Source organism: Amblyraja radiata, chromosome 1 (genome assembly GCF_010909765.2).
Source record: "Amblyraja radiata isolate CabotCenter1 chromosome 1, sAmbRad1.1.pri, whole genome shotgun sequence".
NCBI lineage: Eukaryota > Metazoa > Chordata > Chondrichthyes > Rajiformes > Rajidae > Amblyraja > Amblyraja radiata.
In genome coordinates, this window is record NC_045956.1 from 69402912 (window position 1) to 69427025 (window position 24114).

Here is a 24114-nt window from a genome sequence, read left to right on the forward strand (position 1 = left end):
TTTTTCAGTTTTTCAATATCCAATTGCTCCAGTGCACTCCCAGTCTACTGTGACGCAAGGTCAGCTCACTGCCACATGATTCAGACTTTTGCCATCATGGTGACTGGCAGAGGGTCCATAGACCATGATCCATCCCCCTGTCCTCTTTCAGATTTGCCATTGTTCTGTCACCATAGTTCATCTGTTTCTGTTTTAATCTTCTTTTATCTGATTCTACCTATCATCCAGCAGCTAACATCTCCCAAGGCCCACCTATTGCCTGACAGCCCTTGCCTCACCCCTTTACACTGAGTCTCTCTCCTCCACTCTCTTCATCCTGAAAAGGTCTTGCACAGATACATTGCACATCCCTTTGCCTCCACAGATGCTACTCAACTCATTGTGTTCCTCAACTAGCAATGCCCTTCGACTGAATCTTGTACATCATAGTAAGAAATGAGATGAGTCAGCAGTTTCCAATCTCTTCTTTCTCTGAGTTTTGCTTGCAGATGAGGGTGATCCCCTTCCAAATGGGCCCTGACAATGCCCTTCCTGGAGGTAAGGTCAGCCAGCAATTCTTTAACATTGACATTCTTTAACATTTCCACCCTGGGGAAAAGGGTGACTGTCTAGTCTACCCTATCAATGTATCTCAGAATTCTATATCCTTCTATCAGGTCTCCTCTCAACCTCCGATCAATCATGTTATGGGTTTTCCCGTTAACTTTATATTTTCCCTTGCATTCAACCACCCGAAGTGCAACACCTCACCCTTGTACGGATTAAAGACCTCTTTTCCCTTTTTACACCCATATCTGTAACTGATATAAAGCCCGCAATATCCTTTTTATCCTTCCTCACTGTCTGTAACTCCACCAATTTGGGGCAACCTGCAAACTGAATACAGATGCAAAATACTTGTTTTGTACCTCCCCTCCATCATCTGATTCAAACCATTAATTTCCTCCTTTATCCTTGTCAATGGTCAGTGATGCGAGGTCAGTGGATCTGACGGTGAGTATTTGGGATACAAACTGGAAGAATGTAATGGAACAGCTTGACCAGACGTCTGTCTTGCTACTGCTGTCTTGCTCCACCTGCTGGTTTACTGAAGACATTGCACCACTTGGCATCTTTTACAGTTACAGTCTGAAGCTGATGTGCACTTAGCTGTTAGCTCACAGCCAGACTGAAAATAGATAAAATCACTGCCAAAAACAAATACTACGACTTCGAAGGAAAGTGGCAGTTTGATCTGCTGGAAGATGCCAGTCATCATCTCTGGATGGTTTCAAGAGAGAGCTAGATAGGGCTCTTAAAAATAGCGGAGTCAGGGGATTTGGGGAGAAGGCAGGAACGGGGTACTGATTGGGGATGATCAGCCATGATCACATCGAAGGGCCAAATGGCCTACTCCTGCACCTATTGTTTATTGTCTATCATTCTGCAAAGTGAAGGCAGTGACATTGATAAGCTTGAGCGAAACACTTTTGTACATTACAACTATGGTTAAAATTGGTCGGCAGCCTCCTCTTGGCTGCAATAATAGTAAGCTTGCCCCTCTGTAAAAGTGAAGCTGGAGGAGCAGTAAGTGTATCGATTGCACAAGGGACTACCATCCATGCCACTGCCGATAGCTGGTGCAGTTCAGTAAGCTGCGCACCTGCAAATCCAGCAGGTTGGACAGGTGTCGCAAGGCCACAAAACATTGTGCATTGCTTTCAACGATGCTCATGTTAATGGATAGTCTTTAAATGCAGTGAATTGTAAACTCACATCACAAAAGTCACTACATCTCAGTATGCGTTAACTGCAAATGCTGGAAATCTGAAATAAAAATAAATTGCTGGAAACCTGTTAGTCAAGTAGCATTTGTCTGAAGAGAAATGTTAATGTTTTTATTATAATGGGACGGTTAAACTGGAATTTGCATTGATAAAGTATCTGCAATGACTGGCAGAATGAGAGAAATTGCAATAGGAACTCAGGCATCATATTCCTAAAATCACAAGAGGCACTAGCAGCCAATAAATCATCTTTAGATGTTACCAATGTCCTGAATCATTGATTTTAAAACAATGCATAAACAAATGGATATGGCATAAACCCAAATGGAAAATGCATAATTGCATCGTTATTTTTGGAAGAAATTGTTCAAAACCGTAAAAATATCTGAATGTGCTTACGCCGTTGTGTTCGTCTGATGTCATAACTTCCTCTGCACTTGCAGATAAATACAAGAGTTAAATTGCTAAACCAACACACTCTGAAGACTGGCAGCTGCTGACAGAAGAGCAGAAGTGATACAGACTCATTGACGATGAAGATTCAGACACCATTCTTGTTGATAGCAGCAGTTGTCATTTGCCTAGCTGCTCATGGTAAGTATTAGTCGCCATGCATTGGCATGGTGGCCTTTCTGAGCATTGCTACATTGTCAACTAGTTAAAACAGGACGATTTGCATATACAATTAATATTAATTTCTTATCAACATTAAATGATAAATGTAAATTCTTGGAATGTATCTATTATCTGCGAGAATACTTTCAGAGAAATATTTTGCAACATTTTCTCATTTTACAGGAAAGGTGTATTACTGAAATAATTGACCTTTTTGAGGATGATTTTGAGCTCTACGTTGAATCAATGTAGATAAGTTTTGATCTAATTAATCTGTTAATTTAAACTGAAGTCAGTAGCATTCACTATTGGTTTTCAGGGACATTGTCCCAATGCAATTAAAGTATACGCATTTTTTAACGTGAAATATTTCAATTTCAAATTATTCAGACCCGTTCGCCTGTTTGTCACTTTGTAGTGGCTGCTGCCCGTCACAGAATGGCTACCAATTCACAGAATGGCTACTGGAATGGCTAAGCTGTCTCAGTGAAACATTGGGACCAATTTTACAATATTTTCTGTCAATGGATAAGGTTCCTGTCTCTAGTGACTTAGAGTTACACCCATTCCCTCTGTTGATTGCACCAGAGAAATTTGTATCTTTAGAGATATTTTCCTCTCAAGGAAATCATTAAGATTACAGACAAATTAGGCAAAGGTTCTTGGATAGTGCTGGATATCATCATGACAGATACAGAAAGGTAGGACTTTAAAACATTTCTTAATAACATAAGATTTGAATTCTATAACACCGGACAATAAACAAACCTTATGCTATCCTAGCTCAGTGGTCCAGCGATCCAGAATGTATCCCACTGTCCCTTCCTTATCTATTGACCAACATCCACCTCTATTTCAAATGTTAAACCCAATTTTTCTTAAAGATGTATTGTTCCACTTTCTGTGTGGTCATTCATATTATATTTAATTCAATTTTGTGAGAATTTTTATTTGACAATTTGGCATTTTTGGTTTGTCGAAGCAAAAAAAACTTTCCCAATAAACCTGTAATACTCCTTACAAAATGTAAAACTATTTAGCACCCTTTCAAATTAAATCCATACAGTCCCATATCCCCAACAGATTTGAAAGAAATTGTAAAGTAAGTAATTCACTGTAGAATTTCACATTGATTCAAAATCTGGAGCTCATTATTTAGAACCTGGTAATGCACCTGTGCTTCACTTTCATTTTCATGGTATCAGTGGATTTGGGGCTGATGAACAACCAGAGTTACTTCACTTTTGGTAATTGGTAATTAAAGTTAAACCCAATCGATCATGAGTTTTCTCACCCTTGGACTGGTGAGGTTCCTTTCAAACCATTTCTTGGTTAAGGCATGGCAAAGCCTTTTCCAATTTAGAGCACTTCAGTAACCACACTTCAATAGTTGTTTTGTTAATGAACTAATCGGTTGTGCTGTGACCTCGTTTTGCAGTTTGCAGCTACAACCCAACTGGAGCCTCCAAGGTCCTGATACTGCCAGCCTGAAATGAGAATGCATTCCCTTTCTCAGTGTCAGTACCATTTGCCTTAATAGGCAGAGAGTAAAATCCTTTTATAGGATTCACAATAAAAAATTTTTCATAAATTGGTGCAGGGTTTTCCTGATTTTTATACGTCACTCATTTAAATGTTATTAGTTAGGAGACAAGTGGCAAGGTTCAGAAACAGATAGATTGAACGTGGTGACTGCTTGAATTCCTGGATGGATGGATGGATGGCAGTCATAAACGGTAGAAGTTTTGGAAATGCAAACAAAGTAGCGATGATTTAACTAATAAAGGAAATGAAGAGAATAAAATTTGCCGCAGAATAAAGGACAGACACTGCAAACCACAAACATTGTGTTCTGTAAAATACAGGTAGTTTAGGAATTCTCCCTTGAATTGATTATATCGAAAACCTGAAGGCCTGAAGTCAAAGTTATGAACTTATATAACTTGCAAAGTCTCACAATTGGTTAAGAATGAAACTCCCCACAATTAAAATGTGGATTGTGGAAATGTCAGAGACCCTACATCTCGAAAGAATCAGACTTGTCTTAATGGACAAACAAGAACTTTTTGTTAAAATATGGGCTCCATTCATTAACTATTTGAAGGGATAGATTGGCCCGGCACAAAAACCCAACTGAAGCTTGAACTCAGGATTAGATGAAAAGTTATACTTTATAATCTACAAACTTATCTCCAATGACATATTATAAGTAATTCATTCTACCTTTTCTTTTTTTTGATATTTGTAATTATTTTTTTCCTCTCTCTCTTTCTATCTACGTAAAAATACACTAGAAGCAGAATAAATCGACAATTGAACATTTTAATAATGTATGATTGATGTATATGAAAAGTTTTTCTTACTATAATATGTAACTCTACTTTACCATAATATGTTTGCTTCTAATAAAAATATATATTTTTTAAATAAATTAAAAAAAAGAATTTGTGAAACTGCATTTTGGATAGAACTTTCTATATTGTAAAAGTAAATTCTTATTCAGGGAGCTGTCTGGATCATTGGGACAAATTTATTCACCTACTACTTTCACCATTATTGGTACCATTGTAGACTTTCATGTTCTTTTTTATTCACCATAGGTCTATGTTTAGCAAATCCAAAAATCACAAGATGCAGATGTGTGAAAGTCTCATCTCATTTCATTCATCCAAGAAACTTTCAGCACATTGATATCTTCCCTCAGAACTCGTACTGCAGAAAGGTAGAGATTATGTAAGTACAAAAGTTAATTTCATTTCCTATATTTCAGCAGTATATCTAAAAATTCAACTTCACAAGTCTGAAATATATTTTGGTTGATCTTTGTAGACTTAGCAGGGTTAATTGATAAATGTTGTTATAGTGTAAATAGGCAAATTAATCCCTAACACCGATAATCTCCAATCCACATATTTATTATAGATTCCTTAGACAATCACTGTAGGAAAATGTTGATATAAATATAACAAATGTCTTAAGATACCACACATAATCCACCAAAATTGCCGTCACCTCCAACGGGATCCCACCGCTAGCCACATTTTCCCCTCTCCACCCCTCCACTGTTTGTACCATCGCCCGGTGGGGAATCGCCTCAGCGCAGAGGGAGAAGAGGGAAGAGACTGCAGCCCTAAGATTTTTGCCTCCACCACAGTGAGGAGGTGCTTGGAGGATACACTGTGGTGGTGTTAATTTGTGTTTATTGTTGTTATTATTGTATGATTGTATGTATGACTGCAGGCACGAAATTTCATTCAGACTGTAAGGTCTGAATGACAATAAAGGCATTCAATTCAATTCAATTCAATTCTTTCTGCCTTCCGCATAGACCGTTCTCTCCGCAACTCCCTGGTTAACTCATCCCTTTCCACCCAAACCATCCCCTCCCCAGGTACCTTCCCCAGTAACTGCAGAAAATGCAACATCTGTCCCTATACCTTCTCCCTCGACTCTGTCCAGGGACCCAGACAGTCCTTTCAGATTAGGCAGATGCTCACTTGCACCTCCTCCAACATCATCTACTGTATCCGTTGTTCAAGATGTGGACTCTTATAAATCGGCGAGTTATTGATTTCTCTCACTTCAGGTTGCCCCGGCATTCCCTCTCTCTCTATCCCTCCCCCACCCAATTCGCACTAGCTTCTCATTTTCATCCTACAAACAGCAAAAAATGCCCTGTTGCCTTTATCATCGTTACTTGTTTGTATATCTTTCATTCATTGTTCTTAATCTCTGCACATCGTCTATATATCTCATTTCCCTTATCCCTACCTAGTCTGAAGAAGGGTCTCAAAGAAAGGTTCAAAGGTTTTTTATTGTCATGTGCACCAATTAAGGTGCAGTGATATTCGATTTACCATACAGCCATAGTAAAAAAAAAGCAATAAGACACACAATTACATAAAAGTTAACATGAACATCCACCACAGCTGATTCCCCACATTCCTCACTGTGTTGGAAGGCAATAAAGTCTAATCTTCTTCCCTCTTTATTCTCCCGCGGTTGGGGCAGTCGAACCATCCGCAGTCGGGGCGATCAACGCTCTTGCGTCGGGGCGATTGAAGCCCCCGCGTCGGGGCGGTTGAAGCCTCCACGGCTTGGAGCTCCCAAAGTCGGTCTCTTACCAGGGGCCGTGAGCACCACGATGTTAAAGTACGCAGCCTCCCGCGGTTCGAACTCCTGAAGTCAGTCCACATCTTAGGCCACCAACTCCACAATGTTAGGCCGCAGTGCAGACTGAGATATGATACTGGGAAAAAAACGCATCTCCATCGAGGCAAGAGGTTTAAGAAAAGTTCCCCCCCACCCCCCACATAAAACAAGCTAAAGAACACTAAAACATATATTCAACACATACTAAAAAACAACAAAGAAGGAAGGGACGAGACAGACTGTTGGCAAGGTAGCCATTACGGGTGCAACCTACCAAGAAGTGACCCGAAACGTCACCTATTCCTTCGCTCCAGCTTTTTGGGTCTATCTTCGGTTTAAACTAGCATCTGCAGTTCCTTCGTACACATGTCTTAACATAAGAGTTAGTTCTATTGCTATTAAGTACTTTCAGTCAACAAAGCTGATAGATGTCAGAAAGGTTTATCTGAAGTTTATCAGAATTTTACTTCCGGTGCATAATGGACTTTGATTTGGTAGCGGTAATATAATTGGGTATCGCTTGCTTCATAGAAATATTAAATCGCTTTTCATTTAAACTGCAATACAAAATTTACTTATAGGAGGCTGGTAGATGTTTCACCTAACAGATTATCTCATTATGCATTACAGAATTACACTGAAGGACGATGCAAAGATCTGTGTGAATCCCCAAACTACGTGGGTCAAAAAAGTGATTAATATTTTGACCGCAAGGTAAATCATGTTCCTTATTGCAAAGTTATTTACTTTTAATAACATCTGGATCTTAGTTGGCTGCTGTACCTGCTGTCTAAACACTGACCATGCACTACTCAAGGTCATGTGCAGTGTGAGATGACAGCCACTTAAAGAAGAATGTACAATCATCAATGTGAAAAAGATACAAATTTAAAGAATGTCTTTCATGATCTTAAAAGTCATTATAGCTAATGTTATTACATAGGAAGTGCAGTAGCCTATTTGCACTTGGGAAACTGCATTATGAAAATAACCAGAAACATTTTTATTTGCATTGATTGAAGAATAAGGCAGTGATAATACTGATGATCTTTGATGAGCCACTTTTGCATGTCTTCATTTCACAGTTCATCCAAAGATTATGTTTTTCTGTTCACTTTGGGCTTATTCAATCACTAATCTATGAGTAGAATAAAATGTTATCCAGCGTATTTTAATAAATGTGATCAGCAATTAAAACCAATCTCATGTTTCAAACTCACTATTTTATTTTTGGTTATTTCCTAGAAACTGAAATGCTGAAGAAGCTACCCGGAGACCTCCTATTGCAGGTCAATTGGCTGAATGAAACAAAACACAACTTCCAAAGAACAGATTATATAGTTACTGAACCAAGCTTTTGCCACTAAATGTGCATTGTAACAGACAGGCCCAGAGCTGAAATGTTTTCTGTTTCCAGCCATGGGCTCCAGCATCTGCAGTCTCTCGCATCTCTGATTCTCTCACCTGTATATTGGTCCTATCACGATATTCAGAAATCCACAGAAATCTTTCAATCGTGTTTTACTCTTTCATATGATAGCTTCTGAGCATTATTTTAATAATCAAAATAGTTTTATGCATCAATCAAAATGATAAAAGTGTAAAATTACAATAAAATATATTTTTCTCCTGTTCATTAATATCTGAAACAATTATTCTTTCAATGGATTTACATGGATTAAATGCTAATACCTGCATGTCTTATTAGTTGTTATGATCCAACATTGACCAGTGTTTGATTCTAGGATTTCCAGATCTACAAAGTAATCAGATATAATGGCAATGTGAAAACAATGTGATGTGTAATAATTCGAGTAAATATTGGGCTAGAAATTGAAGGGCTTCCATTAAAAAGTGTTTGGGTGGCACTGTGGCTGGAAGGGATAGATACGTTTGTTTTGTGTGAGTTACTCACGTCTCCCGTCCCCTTAACCCCACCCCGCCATCCAAACAAAACGGCAAGGTGATCGTTGGGTTGCTGATGGAGGTAGCCAGAGAGGTTGCAGATTGTGGCTAGAGGAGGTGGGTTGAGTCATAAAGCGAAAATTGTGGATAAATGATAGGTGATCGGACTGGACTTAAGATGGATGGATATAGCTTCTAGATCAGGCAAAATAAAATTTATGGTCTCTTGAACCAAAGCAGCAAGCAATTTGGCAGGGAACAATTACCAAGACATTCACAATGTGGAACCTACCCAGAAGAGAAAGGGCACATCAGTCTCCCTTTTACTGATACAGCAGGCTTCAACCTGCAGCAGCATGCAAGACCACATCTTTCACAAGCCAGGAATGTGAAAAATACTTCTTCCCAAATGATGCCAAACCAGGCAAAATAACTTTTTGATACCAATAAAGTCTCCAGCACTGTGAACATCATACAAATGACAGGCTCAAGATAAATTTCCTGAAGTAATTAATGGTAAAATTTGATTGCCTGGTACAGAACCTGCACCAGAAAAAGAGAATTTCAGGCCCATTGTTCAGTGTCCTGAATTTAGCACAGCTACATTTTGATATTGTGGAAAACAGGTTGATGAGCTATTTTGAAATTGTGGGTTTATATATATTTTGCTGTCAACAGTTTAAAGTACATTCAATATTTTTTTATAAATGAAATGGTCAATACACAATTCCAGTTACTGCTCATTCTGTTCATCTTTCATTCCACTTTTTTTGTATATCATTAAAATTCCTCACAAATTAGTTATATTTTTTTAACAAATTTACACGTATAAATAGAATAATGTTCAGGATTTGTGGAACATCTCAATTAGCATGCATCTTCAAGAACATGTGTACCAATTGATATGAATATTAATGCTTTGATATACTGTGCACTGCTGTTAATTGTTCACCTTTAATAAAGGATGTTTGTTTAGTAGCTCGATCCTTGTTAATCATTTTATTGCTCCGTATTATAAAATAATCGATAAATCTTAGTTTAGTTTAATGATACTGCATGGAATCAGGGACATTTGCCCTCCAAGTCCACACCGATCTCTGCACTACCCTACCCTACACACACTAGGGACAATTTCACATTTATACCATGCCAATTAACCTACAAACCTGTACATCTTTGGAGTGTGTGAGGAAACCAAAGTTCTCGGAGAAAACTCACGTAGCTCACGAGAGAATGTACAAACTCCTTACAGACAAGCACCTGTAGTCAGGATTGAATCCGAGTCTCTGGTGCTGTAAGGCAGTAGCTCTACCACTATGTCACTGTGCCGGAGACATGAATGTGATGTTGCTGCGAGATAAAAGAGATGGGTTTGTTTTGTATTGGCAATGGCAGGGTAGAGTAAAACATGTTTAATTGTCATATGTAACTTGTATTTAATTATCATTATAACAGAATAATGAAACTCTTATATACTAAAGATTTCCAGGTGCAATGAATAAAACAATTAACTATTTCTTATGCTATATATTTAGACCATAATAGTGCAAGCTGAAGTATGTAAAAGCAGTTTGTTTTTGGGTTGTAAAACCAACCCATAAAAGCAGTTTGTTTTTGAGCTAGGGTTGTGGTTATGTTTATGTACTGTGGATCAAGAGCCTGATGGTTGGTGGATAGAAACAGTTCATCAACCTAGAGATAAAGGTACCAAAATATTCTTCTTGATGGTAGCAACAAACAGTGCTTGACGATACCAATTGATATGATAGAACTTTATTTATCCCAGGAGGGAAATTAATCTGCCAACAGTCATAAAAAAACACAAAATACATGAAACATGAAATTAAAGTGACTAGTGTAAAGGCTTTGGGGATGTGCAAAGATTGAGGAGGGAGGATGGGTTGGAGGGGGGGGGGAGGTGGTAAAGTGTGATAGCCACAGGCAAGAAGGATCTCCTGCGGTGTTCTGTCGTGTATCTTGGTGGAACCAGTCTGTTGCTGAAGGTGTTAAAAGCACTGGAGGTCAAAAACCATGACTCTCACAATGCTTCCTGGCTTATCGAAGTGAGCATAGGAACGATGGAGCAGGTGGATGAGGGCATCCTCAACCCCCATCTTTTTGTTTGGTAAGTGAACTACAGGGGATCCAGCTAGGGCTTACCCAGGGGTCACAGGTGAGTGAGCACCAACTTCTCCAGGGACTTCATGATGTGTGAAGTCAACGCCACTGGTCTGTAGTCATTGGAGTCATTTCTTGGTTAAGGCATGGCACAGCCTTTTCCAATTTAGAGCACTTCAGTAACCACACTTCAATAGTTGTTTTGTTAATGAACTAATCGGTTGTGCTGTGACCTCGTTCTGCAGTTTGCATCTACAATCCAACTGGAGCCTCCAAGGTCCTGATACTGCCAGCCTGAAATGAGAATGCATTCCCTTTCTCAGTGTCAGTACCATTCGCCTTATTAGGCAGAGAATAAAATCCTTTAATAGGATTCACAATAATTTTTTTTCCATAAATTGATGCAGGGTTTTCCTGACTTTTATACATCACTCATTTAAATTTTATTAGTTAGGAGACAAGTGGCAAGGTTCAGAAACAGATAGATTGAACGTGGTGACTGCTTGAATCCCTGGATGGATGGATGGCAGTCATAAATGGTAATCTTTGTTTGGTAAGCGAACTACAGGGGGTCCAGCTAGGGCTTGCCCAGGGGTCACAGGTGTGTGAGCACCAACTTCTCCAGGGACTTCATGATGTGTGAAGTCAACGCCACTGGTCTGTAGTCATTGGAGGAGCTGAGGTGCATCCCCTTTGGCACAGGAACCAGGCAGGATGTCTTCCATATCACATCCTCCTTCATTCTTGTGCATTGAGTTACTGAACCTTGATGCATCCAATTAGTATGCTCTCTACAAAATAAAAAACACCTGTAGAAATGTGATAGAAAATTCAGTGACATGCTGACTCTCCCTCAAACTGCTAAGCAGAAGAGCTGATGAGCTTTCTCTAGGAATACATCCATGTGCAGAGCCCAGTACAGATCTTCAGAGACCTAATCTGAGGAAAGACATTCTTGCCATAGAGGGAGTACAGAGAAGGTTCACCAGACTGATTCCTGGGATGGCAAGACTTTCATATGAAGAAAGACTGGATAGACTCGGCTTGTACACGCTAGAATTTTGAAGATTGAGGGGAGATCTTATAGAAACTTACAAAATTCTTAAGGGGTTGGACAGGCTAGATGCAGGAAGATTATTCCCGATGTTGGGGAAGTCCAGAACTAGGGGTCACAATTTAAGGATAAGAGGGAAGTCTTTTAGGACCGAGATGAGAAAATCATTTTTTACACAGAGTGGTGAATCTGTGGAATTCTCTGCCACAGAAGGTAGCTTAGGCCAGTTCATTGGCTATATTTAAGAGGGAGTTAGATGTGGCCCTTGTGGCTAAAGGGATCAGGGGGTATGGAGAGAAGGCAGGGATGGGATACTGAGTTGGATGATCAGCCATGATCATATCGAATGGCGGTGCAGGCTCCAAGGGCCGAATGGCCTACTCCTGCACCTATTTTCTGTTTCTACATGCCCAGGAACTTGACGCTCTCCACTACTATCCCACAAATGAAATTGGATGCATAGTCTTTTGGTTTTCCCTTCTGAAAATCAGCAATCAGCTCCTTGGTCTTGCTAATGTTAAAAGAACAAGGTTATTATTCTGTTTAAGAAAGAACTGTAGATGTAGGGAAAAATCGAAGGTGGGTGAGGCAGCATCCATGGAGAGAAGGAATTGGCGACGTTTTGGCTCGAGATCATTCTTCAGACTGACTTATTCTGATGCCAGTCAGTCAGATTATCAAGATTATCAGACCAATGTTGGCATTGTCACCTTATTTAAAGATAGCGTTGGATGTGTGACCTGACACAGTCATGGATATAGCGAGACTGGAGCAGGAGACAGCGCAGAATTTTGTGAGTCCCTTGCTAATGGTCAGCAAGAAGGAAATGGTGTTGCCAATTCATACTGATTAAGGTGTGCAACAAGGAAGTTAAGGATCTAATCTTATCGGGATAACCAGAGTCATAGCTCAGAGTTTGATGATAGGTTAAGGTGAAGAATGTGCTGAATACTGTAGTCATGAGCAATGGCCTAATGTACATGTTCTTGCTGTCCAAGTTGTCCAGTGCAGGGTGACGAGCCAGTGAGATCACATCTGCTGTCGATTGGTTGTGGTGGAATGCAAAGCGGAGTTTGTCCAGGTCCAACTGGATCTCTGCTCATCCCTGTGCAACTGGCTCAACTTCCTCATTGGCAGACCACAATCAGTATGAATTGGCAACCACACTTCCTTCTCAATAATCATCAGCACAGTGGTAGCTACTCATCACAGTGCAGTGTGTTCAGTCCCCTGCTCCACTCACTCTATACACATGACAGTGCAGCCAAACAGTTACAAAGCCATTTTTGAATTCACTGACAAATCACTGTTGATGGATGAATAACCAGAAATGATGAATCAGGGTAAAGGAGGGAAATTGAAAATCTAATTGAGAGCAAGACTGGTGTTCTGGAATCAGTCAATGTCATCAAGCCCAAGAAGCTGATTGTTAATGTTGGAAGGGGAAATCATGGATCCATGATTCAGCAATCCATTCAGCGACAGTGGTGGTGGAGAAAGTCAACAACTTCAAGATCCTCGGTGTGTCTATCTCTGAGGGTGATGGGTGATGGCTCTCATTTCACTCCTACCAAAGGGGCGGTACAGGAATGTGATAATCAGAACCACCGGGTTCAATAATAGCTTCTTCCCAATAATCATCAGGCTCATGAACACTACACAACACTAACCTCAACTATGAACATCTATAGCCTGTCTTTGGTGGCACTAAAGACAGATTTTTTGGTAGCACTTATTAATTTATTGAATTTTTATTTATTTATACATTAACTACGTGTATTGTAAATAGTGGCCTGTTGTGCTGCTGCAACTAAGAAGTTCATTGTTCCTTTGCCAGTATATATGACAAGTAAACACTCTTGACTCTTGAAAATAACAAGACGCTCAACAGCATTAATGTACAGAGAGGTCTTTGGGACCACTACCATAGCTCCCTGAAAGTGGCAACACACGTAGAGTGGTAAAGAAATAAGATATGCTTTCCTTCATTGGACAGGGCATTGAGCATAAGAATCAGTCATGTGGCAGCTACATAGAACCTTGGTTTAGCCACATTTGGAGGATTGCTTGCAGTACTGGTCATCCCATTACAAGGACGATAATCGTGTATGTTGATGCGCTAAACACTAAAATAAATCAAATCAAACCCAATATGACTTTATCATAAAATATACTGAACAATCTGTAGCTCTCAAAAGAGAAAAAGCAAAGAGTAACTTGTGTCTATTATTAGAACAGAAAAAGACTTCCTAAGCTGGATGCATAGATGCCTCCACTTATTCGGCAAAATCAGTGAGGACAAAATGTAAAATGGTCACTAATAAATCTACAGAATCCATGTGATTTGTTTATAACCCAGAGAATTACTTGAATATGGAAGTTGCTACCATAAATAGCAGTTAAGGGATGAGACTCATTTAAAGGGAAAGCTAGATAAACCTAAGGAAAGTAAGACAAATGTCATTCACAAATATAAGCAGTAAATGAGGCAGCATTAAACATGTTAACAGAAGAGGTCAACGTGGTCATCTTAGTTTAGTGCAACAGACACCAATTACCTTTCATCGGATCTTATGTACCAACTGGAGTCAGTCTGTATACACATACATCCTTCAGCCCACCACCTTTTGTCCATGTTGACCATCAAAAATCAATCGATATTAATGAAATTAAAACTGCAGATGCTGATTTATTTATACCAAAATGGTTGCCAACCATTTTAACTCCTCTTCACATTCTCTTACTGACCTTTCTGTCCAGGGCTTCCTCAATTGCCAGAGTGAAGCCACACGCAAATTGGATGAACAGCATCTCGTATCTCGCTTGGAAATTTTAAATTAAAAAAAAAAAAGGCTGAAAATATTAGAGTCAAACAGAACGTATGTAAATTGCTGCTAAAGAGAGATTAAACTTGACAGACACAAAATGGTGGAGTGACTCAGCGGATCTCTGGAGAAACTGGCTTGGTGATGCTTCGGGTTTGGACCCTTCTTCATGGAGGGGAGGGGGGGAGGATTACACCATAAACCTGTACGTCTTTGAAGTGTGGGAGAAAACTGGAGCGTTTAGAGAAAACCCATGCTGTCACAAACTCTGTACAGACAGCACCTGTAGTCAGGATCAAATCCGGATCTCTGGCACTAGAAGGCAGCAACTCCACAGCTGTGTCACTGTACCGCCCTGACTTGGTAGATTGTGGAGAAAAGTCTACGTGGAAAGCGAAGATCTACGCAGATCTGATAATGGGTCATTGAACGGAAATGTTGACATTTCTCTCTCCCTCGATGCAAAAGTGGGATAGCATAGAGCTAGTGTGAATGGGTGATCGATGGCAGGCATGGATTCGATGGGTCAGTTTCCATGCTGTATCACCAATCTAAGATGCTACCTGGCCTAACATTTCCTGCATTTCTGTTTCGACCCCATGATACAATTGTACCAACATTCACTCAAACCATTTACTGGAATAATTCTGCAGGTGTTAAATGGATCAATTGTCACCAAACCATCCAACTTTTCCCACCAATTCTAGTGTAGACTTGCTGGTGCTAATTGGGAGCGGTTAAACTAAAATGACGGGGTGGGGGAGAAGTGACCAGAGCAGCATGTCAGCAAAGTGAAGGGCTGATGAGAAAGAAGAGGTTATAACACGCAAGTCTCAAAGAAAGGATTGGCAGGGAGAAGTTCATGACCATGGGAATAATGATGGGCTAAAATATATTTACTTCAATGCAAGGAGTATTGTGGGTAAAGCTGACGAATCTAGAGCGTGGACCAGTGCTTGGAATGACATTGTTGTGGCAATTACGGAAACTTGGATTCATTGCTCGAAGCATTAAATATACAGTGCCCTCCATAATGTTTGGGAGAAAGGCCCATCATTTATTTATTTGCTCTGTACTCCACAATATGAGATATGTAAAAGAAAAAAAATCACATGTGGTTAAAGTGTACATTGTCAGATTTTATTAAAGGGTATTTTTATACATTTTGGTTTCACCATGTAGAAATTACAGCTGTGTTTATACATACTCCCCTCATTTCAGGACACATTGCTTCACAGTAATTGCTTAGGTGTCTTTAATTGCCTCCATAATGCAGGTATAAGAGAGCTCTCAGCACCTAATTGTTCCTCCAGTCTTTCCATCACCTTTGGAAACTTTAATTGTTGTTTATCAACATGAGGACCAAAGTTGTGCCAATGAAAGTCAAAGAATCCATTATGAGACTGAGAAACAAGAATAAAACTTTTAGAGACATCAATCAAACCTTAGGCTTACCAAAATCAACTGTTTGGAACATCATTAAGAACAGAGCACTGGTGAGCTTACCAATCACAAAGGGACTTGCAGGCCAAGGAAGACCATAGCTGATGATAGAAGAATTCTCTCTATAATAAAGAACAATCCCCAAACACCAGTCCGACAGATCAGAAACACTCTTCAGGAGTTGGGTGTGGATTTGTCAATGACCACTGTGCGCAGAATTCATGAACAGAAATACAGAGGCTACACTGTTAGATGCAAACCATTGGTTAGCCGCAAAAATAGGATGGCCAGATTACAGTTTGCCAAGAAGTACTTAAAAGAGCAACCACAGTTCTGGCAAAAGGTCTTGTGGACAGTTGAGATGAAGATTAACATATCAGAGTGATGGCAAGAGCAAAGTATGGAGGAGAGAAGGAACTGTCCAAGATCCAAAGCATACCACCTCATCTGTGAAACACGGTGGTGGGGGTGTTATGACTTGGGCATGTATGGCTGCTGAAGGTACTGGCTCACTTATCTTCATTGATGATACAACTGCTGATGATAGTAGCATAATTAATTCTGAAGTGAATTGACGCATCCTATCTGCACAAGTTCAAACAAATGCCTCAAAACTCATTCCACAGCAAGACAATTATCCCAAACATACTGCTGAAGCCACAAAGGGTTTTTTTTAAAGCTAAAAAGTGGTAAATTCTTGAGTGGCCAATCTGATCTGAACCCAATTGAGCATGCCTTTTATGAGCTGAAGAGAAAACTGAAGGGGACTAGCCCCCAAAATAAGCATAAGCTAAGGATGGCTGCAATACAGGCCTGGCAGAACATCACCAGAGAAGACACCCAGCAACTGGTGATGTCAATGAATCGCAGACTTCAAACAGTCATTGTATGCAAAGGATATGCAACAAAATACTAATTATGACTACTTTCATTTACTTGACATTGCTGTGTCCCAAACATTATGGTGCCCTGAAATGGAGGGGGAGAGGGGAGGAGGGGGGGCTATGTATAAACTGCTGTAATTTCTACATGGTGAAACCAAAATGTATAAAAATTGCCTTCATTGAAATCTGACAAAGTGCTCTTTAACCATTTGTGATTTTTTTTTCTGTTACAAATATCAAATTGTGGAGTAAAGAGACAAATAAATAAATGATGAGTCTTTGTCCCAAACATTATGGAGGGCACTGTAAGAGTCAGGAAGTCTTGATGCAGCTCTGTAGGACTTTGCTTAGGCTGCATTTGGAATATTGCAACAGTTCTGGTCACCCCATTACAGGAAAGATATGAACACTTTGGAGATCGGTCAGAGCAAGTTTACCAGAATGCTGCCTGGATTTGAAGATTTCAGCTGCAGGGAGAAGTTGGATAGGCTTGGATAGTTTCCCCTAGAATGTCGGAGGTTGAGGGAACCCTTAACAGAATGGATACGCAGAGAGATCTTGAAGCCCAAGTTCACAGCTCACTAAATGTGACAGCACGAGTTATTCCGTCACATATTATACTGTCATTTCTCAATTCTATCCCCATGACACCAATCTTCTAAGTTTTGCAATGTCCACAAATATAATCAGAATTTCTGATTTATATCATTAACATATATTTGAAACAGTTCCCTCCACTTCATACCTTTCTTTTTTACCTCAAATCAATACTCAACATTTCTTACTCTTAGACATAGCAGATTTATTTGAATCTCAGTTTTAATCTTCCAAGAGAGCCCCCCTGACCATTGAGACATTTAGAATGGCCATTATCTATAGTAGTCCTAAATCGTCAGGAAAGGCTTTTAATTAATTTTGAATAAATAGGAATCATTACATCAAACGTTATGAACGTTTCCACATGTCATATTAAAATCTGCCGCTCAAGGAAAAATATTTAAAACATAATGGGTCAAAAGAAAGTAATGCTCACATTATTACCAATCCATAACAACTTTTCTATTAAATGTGTAGGAACGAACTGCAGATGCTTGTTTATACCAAAGATAGACACAAAATGCGGTGTAATTTTAGTCTATAAACTTCTCTATCAATCTGGTTTATTAAATAAATAAATTGTTTAATTCTGCAGGATGTTTTGCTGCTACAAGACAATAAAGAAACTGCAGAAAACATAAGATTGAATAACTAAACATTCACAACAGTGTATCCAATTTACATTGCCTTATGGGGCAATTAGTATTAATTTAGAAATAAAACCAACTTACTGGTGGTGTTAATGTGGTTGGTCATAGACAATAGGTGCAGGAGTAGGCCATTCAGCCCCTCGAGCCAGCACCACCATTCAATGTGATCATGGCTGATCATCCCCAATCAATACCCCGTTCCTGCCTTCTCCCCATATTCCCTGTCTTTAAGAGCCCTCTCTAGCTCCCTCTTGAAAGTATCCAGAGAACCGGCCTCCACCGTCCTCTGAGGCAGAGAATTACACACTCACAACTCCCTGTGTGAAAAAGTGTTTCCTCATCTCCGTTCTAAATGGCCTACCCCTTATTCTTAAACTGTGGCCCCTGGTTCTGGACTCCAACATCAGGAACATGTTTCCTGACTCTAGCGTGTCCAAACCCTTAATAATCTTATATGTTTCAATAAGATACCCTCTCATCCTTCTAAACTCCAGAGTATACAAGCCCAGCCGCTCCATTCTCTCAGCATATGACAGTCCCTTCATCCCAGGAATTAACCTTGTAAACCTACGCTGCACTTCCTCAATAGCAAGAATGTCCTTCCTCAAATTAGGGGACCAAAACTGCACACAATACTCCAGGTGTAGTCTCACTAGGGCCCTGTACAACTGCAGAAGGACCTCTTTGCTCCTATACTCAACTCCTCTTGTTATGAAGGCCAACATGCCATTCGCTTTCTTCACTGCCTGCTGTACCTGCGTGCTTACTTTCATTGACTGATGAACAAGGACCCCCAGATCCCGTTGTACTTCCCCTTTTGCTCAACTTGACACCATTTAGATAATCTGCTTTCCTGTTTTTGCTGCCAAAGTGGATAACCTCACATTTATCCACATTAAACTGCATCTGCCCAATCACCCAACCTGTCCAAGTCACCCTGCATTCTCAGAGCATCCTCCTCAAAGTTCACACTGCCACCCAGGTGTGTGTCATCTGCAAATCTGCTAATGTTACTTTGAATCCCTTCATCTAAATCATTGATGTATATTGTAAACAGCTGCGGTCCCAAAGCTGTGCATTTTATCATTCAAGTTTCATTAAACACACAAGAAACATTTTTTAATGGTTGTTTATTGCCTACAGTTAAAGGAAAAGAATACACAGGTGCAAGGGAACAAGCAGACATAATTTAGCCCCATACATTGAGAGCAATACCTGACCTCCATATGGAAAAATTACCTTTCAAAAAACTTTCTTCTCGTAGTACAAGTGAAACACTACCATCTGAGCTGCCAAAAGTTTAAAGACAGATTGTGTGAACAGTTACTGGCTTGGTTCGTATATTCTAAATTACAGTGAACGAACTGCAGTCAAGAGCAGATCAGATAATGCACCATATTTAAGAGTCTTTGCAAATTCAAAGTTTTCACTTTCATACGTATCACATTTTTAAAAGTTTAAAGAAATTCAGCTGGAGAAAATTCAGGAACTTCCTATTACATACACAATCCATGTAAATTGCAATCCAATAGATCAGTAAGAGCCAATTTACTCAACCTCAACTATTGCATTTTAATCCATTGACTTTGGAAAGGAACACAAACATTTTTGTGGATGGGGGGGGGGGAACAATATCTGACTGCTCATAGTTCTGGAGAATAAATACTATCCAACATTTTAATGCAGACTCTGATGACGCAGAACAAACAACTTTCGTATCCTATTAACCACCATGATAATCTTTAATTGCAATAATATTTGTTTGAAAAAATGTAAAAAAAATAAAGATGGCCAAATGCTGAACATTTTTGATCAGTGTTTAAAAAACTAAATTACTGCTACCACATTTACAAACTATAATCTTTTAATACAATATAAGCAAGTTTTGCAAACAGAAGCACCACGGGTCTCAAAGAGTCATATCACTCATTTTTAACAATTAACAATTGATCATTTCAAAGCATGCACAATATCCAAATTATGCAGCAATTTAACTCTAAAGTCCCACTGGCCACTCTGTGAAATATATTCCAAGACCTTTTTTAAAAATTGTAACTACACTTACCAATTACAAGTTAAATCTTCTAAAATTGTGTATCGGAGGTCTTGAACCTATACTTTCCAGAGTCCAACTGATTAAACAAATTCAAAGAGTCTCCATGGGCATCCATTCGTTGTTTACAGCACAGTACATCAATTCAAGAATCACTTTGCCTTCGAAGATAGGCTTGTATTTCAACATAAATCTTGCAGTAGCGGCTAAACAGCTGATGTACAACATGCAAAAATCGGAACCCATTTATTCAGCCATTTTCAGTCGTCACATGACATAGTGGTGGGTAGGGTGAGATATGAACTAACTGATTGGCAAAACCACCAAGTTTTTAAAGAGTCATTTACAATTTATCAAGAAAGGTATGTGAATATAAATCAACTTGAAGTCAATTAAATTAACAAAAGTGCAATAATCTTTTTCAGTTCTTGGAGTCTGATCTAATTTAAAAAGAGGTACTTAGAAAAAGCCCCCATGAACTGATGTGGAAAATACAATTTTAATTTGATCAATTGGAGTCCTTTAATTTACCATTAAAATCACACAGTGAATTAAAATCTGATGAAGTGGTTGACTTTTGGTAGTTTTAATTGAACACATTTTTGGCTCTCTGCAGTATACAATCAGGCTCTGAACAATTCCTAGAAATATACAAGTACCTCTATAAAAATCTGCCTTTTAGAACTGAATTAAGTCATGAAACCCGTACTTTGTTTTAAATGACGTTAACAAAAATGCTGAGTGATATGAAACCTTGAAAGACTGGAATTCAGTAGCTTTTCAATCCATTGAAATTAGTAAGTACTTTTGATAAGATAAATTATTACTCAGCAAGGAAGGGGAAGCTTTTCCACATCAAAATACACAATACCCAAAAAGTAATGAAGCCTATGCGTATGCAGCTTTGTCGCTGAGAATAGGTCTCCTACCTTACATGAAGGTAAAAACAAAATACAAGCCATGTTAGGAATGGGATGGAAAAAAAGCAGCTGGTCTCAGAACTCATTGTGCCATACCTGACTTATGGTACAGTTTCCAATGTCTCACATTCTTTACACCAAAGATAAACACATTACAGAGCTTGTACAAAATTGTTTTTTTAAGTTGGTTTTTCTCCATGTTTTTTTTACATAAAATCTCACAAATCTTAATAGATTTATTGTACAGAATTTTAAAAGTTGCCTGGAGAAGGCCTGTCAGGTTTTCTCTGCTTGCTTGGGCAGTGATGCTGCTTGAGCAAATCGAATGAGGCACATTGTAATGAAACAATTGACATAAACAGGACTGAAACATACATGAATCTGACTGTGCTTTCTATATATTTTTTGCCTGAACTTTGATAAACACATTTGCCAAATTTGCTCGCATTTACATTTTAGTTTTTTCTTTAAATGTTTTTTCCATCAATTTTTTATATGTATATTTTTCTTTTAAAGTACACAGTTATCAGAATTTTGGAAAAATACAGACAGAAGCAAAGAAAACCTGAGAAACACCCTCTTGCAACAGAGTGTCTCAATTCATTTATATGGAAAGCAAAGTTTAAAGCTATTAACATTTAAGCTTTCCCAAAAAACAGTTTTCCTCTTCAATTATAAAAAAAGAAAACAAATATTCAGTAAAAGGGCTCCTCTGAAGTTCATATACAATCATTACAGATGAATTTTAAATTCCATTTTATACATATAGATCTGACAAAATATTGGGAGTGAAGTACAGGACGATAATATTGCTTGTAGGTAATAAAATAATGCAAGAATGAAACACAGTTATCATGTTTCAAGAAGCAAGACAACCTTGATTTTATACACAAGGCATGGGATATATAAAAGGGACTAAAATGTTCAAATTCTCTCAACAAAAAAAAACTATTTTAGGACTTACTTAGTCCTCCTGGTCTCTCACTGATCAATTTTATTTTACTACACAATCTTGATCCTAAAAAGCTTACATATTTCAAAAATGTAGGTCATAGAATTAAAGTGCTGACTTAAAACTTCAGAATTCAGATAATCTTGAAGTCAAAGATCCAGTCAAAGATATCAGAGGAGGTTATTGGTAATACTATAAATAGGCTTTGACCACTTGTAAACTTTATTCAATGTAATACTAGCATTATATATTAAACTAATAACTGATTTTTCACATCAGAAGTTATGTTGTTCTGTTGATTCAAATAACCCTGCCCATTGGTTCTTGAAATGTAGTCGTTTCTTTTCTAAAACTGGCTGTGGGGGACACGAGACACAGGTCATATTTATTGCACAACCAAAACCCATTTATTTATAAAGTGCAATACGTTGTTGGAATAAACAACTTAAAAATTAACGACCATTAGATGGTACAAATTTGTTGTATAATAATTTTAAGGTGCTTCACTTGATGTTGTGACCAAATTATTTCTGATGCACATCAATTACTGCTTGCTCTATGGTTTATTTCACTACGCCAGGATAAACTGAACTGTAACCCATGCTGGCTTATAATGCATAGCATTGGGTGACACCCATGACCAATTTGCCCACTTAGGAGCCGATTGACAATTTGAATGGGATGAAAAATGACTTGTAGCATTTTTTTCTTCTAAAATATTGGGTGCTTTTTTGATTCCGCAAAAGACTTCTTATTTCCTTCAATACATTATTAGTAATCATTGTGAAAAATCTGAACCTTGCTTCTCTTTCCTCAAAGCAATAAATAATTGGTACCTTTAGTGAAAAAAAGTATAAATCACATATCATGCAAAAGAAAAACATATATAGAATAGCATTAAATCAAATCACAGCTGGACAGAATTCACAATGGCTTCAATTAGCTCCTCATTCAAGATCTAAAAAGAGAATCTACTCAGCAGGTAAAAGACCAGAATAAAGAGGGAATACTGGTCAACAAAAGCAAAAACATATTGAAGAAGTAAACGCATCAAGGAATTAAAGTAAAAAATGAGATCAAGTGATTGACATGGGATAGGAAATGGAGGATGACAAATGGAAAAGCATTAAAGTTTCATTCAAATTTGTGAAATGAGTCAAGACAATTTTGGTAACAAATATATAAATAGATCCAAGGCAACTAGGGCAGGGACAAAGCTCAGAACAAAAAATGTCAAGGTATTTTGCCTGTTGGTCTTTGGACGAAGAATCAAAAGCACTGTTTAGCAAAGCATGTAATGCTGCTGTTTCAATGCCAGTTTGGATATATAATCCAACAGGAAAACATGAATACAACACATAACGTTGTGAGATTGATCACTTTCAGAGTTATGAAGAATGTTAATTCCAGTGTCCCTAAAGAACTGGGTAAAACAGCTTTTAAAGTTTGTTTGCTCCAGACTTAATGACAATACAGTGAAATAAACTATGAAACTGTAACACTAGAAACCTATCGAACACACATTAAAAAAAAAAAAAAACAAGATTTGTTTTTTTTACAGGCCATACTTCACTCCGTCATACTTTGATTTTACAATTGTACATGTCCATAAAAGCAGGCAGTGCCTCCAGGTCAGGGCTCCACTACCTCCTGCTGGGTAAGTGCACACCATTCAAAGGTGGCAAGGAAAGCTGAAGTTCAAGCTGCATTAACAGTGAGAAGTGGTCGGAAGGAATATGAGGGTGCGGACATCCAGTGATGGAGTTATCTGCAAGCCACTGAGGATCCAAAGGACCAAGAACACCCAGCACTTTCATTAGCGTCTTGGAATAGAAAATGTAGTCAATAACACCCTAGGAGAGAAAACACAAAGAAAATCTGAATCTTGTGAACATCCATCAACTACTATCCATGTCCGTGAAAAAATATTAAACTGTTCACAGAACAAAAATTACAGGGTTCAAAAGGAACCCTGGGGTTCCTGGGTAAAAAGCATGAATGGGGTACTGATTTTGGATGATCAGCCATGATCATATTGAATGATGGTGCTGGCTCGAAGGGCCGAATGGCCTACTCCTGCACCTATTTTCTATGAGCCCACAATGTTCCATAAGCTTCCCCTTACAACCCAACGGAATGAATGTTGATTTCTCTAATTTCAAGTAACCCCCGCATTCTCT

General features: G+C 38.7%; 2 protein-coding genes across 4 annotated transcripts in view; one reads left to right on the forward strand and one right to left on the reverse strand.

The window, feature by feature from the left end:
• The first annotated feature begins 2229 nt into the window (after window positions 1-2229).
• LOC116972378 (interleukin-8-like) lies at window positions 2230-9417 on the forward strand. Its single transcript, XM_033020015.1, has 4 exons — window positions 2230-2360; window positions 4982-5114; window positions 7164-7247; window positions 7779-9417. Exons 1-4 carry the CDS (start codon window positions 2300-2302, stop codon window positions 7783-7785), a joined length of 285 nt encoding a protein of 94 aa, XP_032875906.1. The 5' UTR covers window positions 2230-2299; the 3' UTR covers window positions 7786-9417.
• Window positions 9418-19124: 9707 nt separating this feature from the next.
• cnot6l (CCR4-NOT transcription complex subunit 6 like) overlaps window positions 19125-24114 on the reverse strand; it is a 66705-nt gene continuing 61715 nt past the window's right edge. For all 3 annotated transcript variants that reach the window (XM_033023833.1, XM_033023849.1, XM_033023841.1), the window contains one exon: window positions 19125-23787. In XM_033023833.1, coding sequence (XP_032879724.1) covers window positions 23578-23787 — 210 coding nt within the window. In that variant the 3' untranslated portion in view covers window positions 19125-23577. The remainder of the gene's footprint in view (window positions 23788-24114) is intronic.

What these genes read in the sequence shown, in the direction of transcription:
- LOC116972378 (XM_033020015.1), top strand. Translation starts at nt 2,300, where the DNA reads ATGAAGATTCAGACACCATTCTTGTTGATAGCAGCAGTTGTCATTTGC. An exon ending in CATTTGCCTAGCTGCTCATG is followed by an intron (nt 2,361 to 4,981) that starts GTAAGTATTAGT and finishes TATTCACCATAG; the next exon opens with GTCTATGTTTAGCAAATCCA. An exon ending in TGCAGAAAGGTAGAGATTAT is followed by an intron (nt 5,115 to 7,163) that starts GTAAGTACAAAA and finishes TATGCATTACAG; the next exon opens with AATTACACTGAAGGACGATG.